We start from the raw sequence: 2,627 nt of genomic DNA, 5'->3' as shown, positions 1-2,627 counted from the left end.
GCGTACCTGGCTTCACAGTCTTGAGACGGATGGGCTCTCGGAAGTGGCGGATGACAGCCAGGGTGTCCCGGTTGGTGAGCCCGCTGACAGGCGTCCCGTTCACCTCCAGCAGCACATCCCCCGGGCTGGGCGCCTTGCCCGAGACGACGCAGCAGGTGCCCCCGCCGGGCTCCTCCCGGAGCCGCCCCAGGTAGGGGAACTCACCGCGCTCCGCGCCGCCCCGGATCTCCGCGCCCAAGTCGCCCGGGGGCCCGGCCCAGGACACCGCGCACTCCTGCACCTTGCTGAGCCAGTGCTTCTTCTTCTTCAGCGTCTTCGACATCCCGAACCCCGCTGCACCATGGGGGAGACCCCGCGCGGGCGGCGGGGGCGCCGCTCCGGCCCCCTCTCAGCCTGGGGGCCCGGCGGCCCGTGCAGCCCGGCGAGGGGGCCTCGCCGCTCCGGCGCCCCCACCCCCCCGACCGCAGCCCGCTGGGGCCGGGCTGCTCCCAGACCCGAGACGCCCCTTGGACGCCCCTCCCGGCTGCGCTCCCCGGAGCTGCCGGGCTGCGCGAGGGCCACCCCGGGCGAGGCTGAAGAAAGGAGAGGGGAACTGTCCCCGGGCGGCTCCAGAGGGGTTTCGGGCGGGGTCACGGCCGCCGGCTGGCCCCCGGGCTCCGCGGCGGAGCGGCGGGAAAGGCAGAAGCAGGGGGGCGGGGAGGTGAAGGGGGAAGAGCCGGAACGGGAAAAATCCGTCGGGGGCGCGCAGAAGCGCGCGTAGACCCGTCGCAGGATCGATCGTGGCCGCTGCGGAGCTGGAGCGCGGAGACCAACGCCTGCCCAAGCTGCCAGGAAACTGCCGCTTTCAAACCCGCCGCAACCTCCTCCGCCTCCCTCTTCCCTTCCCCCCGCCCTCGCCCATCCCTCATCCAGAGCCCCGCCCCCCTCTGCCGCGCGGCGCCCGGCGCGCTGCCGTCACAGGCCGGGCGCTTGGGAACCAGCCCCGGCACTCGACTCCCTCGCCGGGGATTGGCCCCCAGCGGGCAGGGGGCGGACCCTCGGCTAGAGCGAGGACCACCGATTGGTTAGTGGGAGTGAAGGAGGCGGGCACTCGGATGAGTGAAGTTTCAAGAGGGTGGAAAAAAGAAGTTTGGAGAGTGAGGGAGGGCGAAGGGAGGGGCAGGGGAATGGAACCCGCAACACATCGCAGGGCCGAGAGAGGCCCTCTCCGTGTGTCGGCTGGTGCCAAGCGAAAACTCGGTTGGGAAGAGCGGAAAGAACTCCGAGGTGGAGGCGTGGCTGGAGAGCGGGGCGGAGTTGGGGGTGGAGCCCGGGAGCACTTCCAAGAGAGGGTGTACTTTACTGGAGAGACACAGAGAGCAGAGTCCGCTGCCCGAAGTGGCGGGGGATCCAGGGTGGTCACAACCGGTCACTTGCGCTCAGTGGATGTTTCTTGTTCGTTCATTCACTCATTCAACAAATCTTATTGGACGCCCATGATGGAAAGTAAAATAGAGTCCTAGACACTGCTGTGTGGCATCGGGCAAATTAGACACCCTCTCTGAGCCGCTGCATCTTTGGCTGAAAAGTGGAGACAATTATACCACTCCAAATTATTGTGAAGATTACATGAGGCGCATGTAAAACATCTGCATAGTGCCTCACAGAAGGTGGGTGCTTACTGTTTGTAGCTAGTGATGTTGACTTTATGTCAGAAATTACGCTAGGTACTGGGGTGCAAGGATGAAGAAAACAGGCCCTGCTCTCAAGGAGGTCATAGGCTAATGAGAGAGATTGCCCGAGATGAAGTAGGGTGATGTGGAGGTAGAAAGTGGGATTAGAACTAACAGCGTTGCATTGGAGTCCTGCATGCTATTTACTGGCTGTTTGACCCTGGCCAAATCTCAGCGTCAAGCTTATCCATCTGTAAGGAGGTGGAAGGAGAACTAACATTAAATAAAGAACATTAAATAAAGAACATTAAACAAAGAATAAAGGTCCACTCCAGCGCTAATTTTTCAAGAACTCTTGAGCTTTCTCTCTTCCCTCACTTGCCTTACACTCTCCCCACTCGTTTCGTCTTTTAGAAATCCTTTTCATCCTCAGCCCAAATAACATCTCTTCCAGGTAGCCTTCTTTGATTTTTTTTTTTCATCAAAATAGAGTTTTCTCTGAGCTAGGATACTTTTACTTTTTCAACGTGGCTCCACACTATGTAGTCTCCTATCTCCCTTTAATGGTTGAGGAAAGCCCTTATTTACACTATGAATAACTCCACAGAATCTCACGTGTCAGATAGACTAGGCGAAGTTTGAACAACTGCAGTGATTTTGTTCACACCATTGTATCGGTCAGAGCCTAGCAGGAAACAAATGGTACTTTACAAAGGGTAGGCAGGGTGTGGGGAGCCACAGGGAAGTGTGGAAGCCTGGGACTGCAAGCTGATAGATCTGTAGAAGCAAGGGGAAGGAACCAAAATTCAGCACAAAAAGGGCAGCCAGACAGGAGCCTGTGACCTTCAGTCAAGGGATGCAGTGAGCCTAAGTAAAAACCCAAGGAGGAAGCTGGGGGATTTATAGCTCACTCACCTCTCTCTCCGTCTCCTGCTGGTACATCCCAGTGGCCAAATCCAACCAGAAGCCCAGAAG

At 58.9% G+C, this 2,627-nt stretch overlaps 1 protein-coding gene across 3 annotated transcripts in view; it reads right to left on the bottom strand.

The window, feature by feature from the left end:
- The window catches only part of MAGI3 (membrane associated guanylate kinase, WW and PDZ domain containing 3), a 250,064-nt gene extending 249,742 nt beyond the window's left edge, over positions 1–322 (bottom strand). For all 3 annotated transcript variants that reach the window (XM_086717871.1, XM_086717872.1, XM_086717874.1), the window contains exon 1: positions 7–322. In XM_086717871.1, the coding sequence (XP_086573997.1) occupies positions 7–322 (316 nt within the window). The remainder of the gene's footprint in view (positions 1–6) is intronic.
- Between the last annotated feature and the right edge of the window lie 2,305 nt (positions 323–2,627).

Source organism: Puma concolor, chromosome C1 (assembly GCF_028749965.1).
Source record: "Puma concolor isolate L17-30 chromosome C1, mPumCon1.1.hap2, whole genome shotgun sequence".
Classification (NCBI taxonomy): Eukaryota; Metazoa; Chordata; class Mammalia; order Carnivora; family Felidae; genus Puma; species Puma concolor.
The sequence above is the reverse complement of the archived record's forward strand: the minus strand, read 5'-3'. Positions and strand labels throughout refer to the sequence as shown.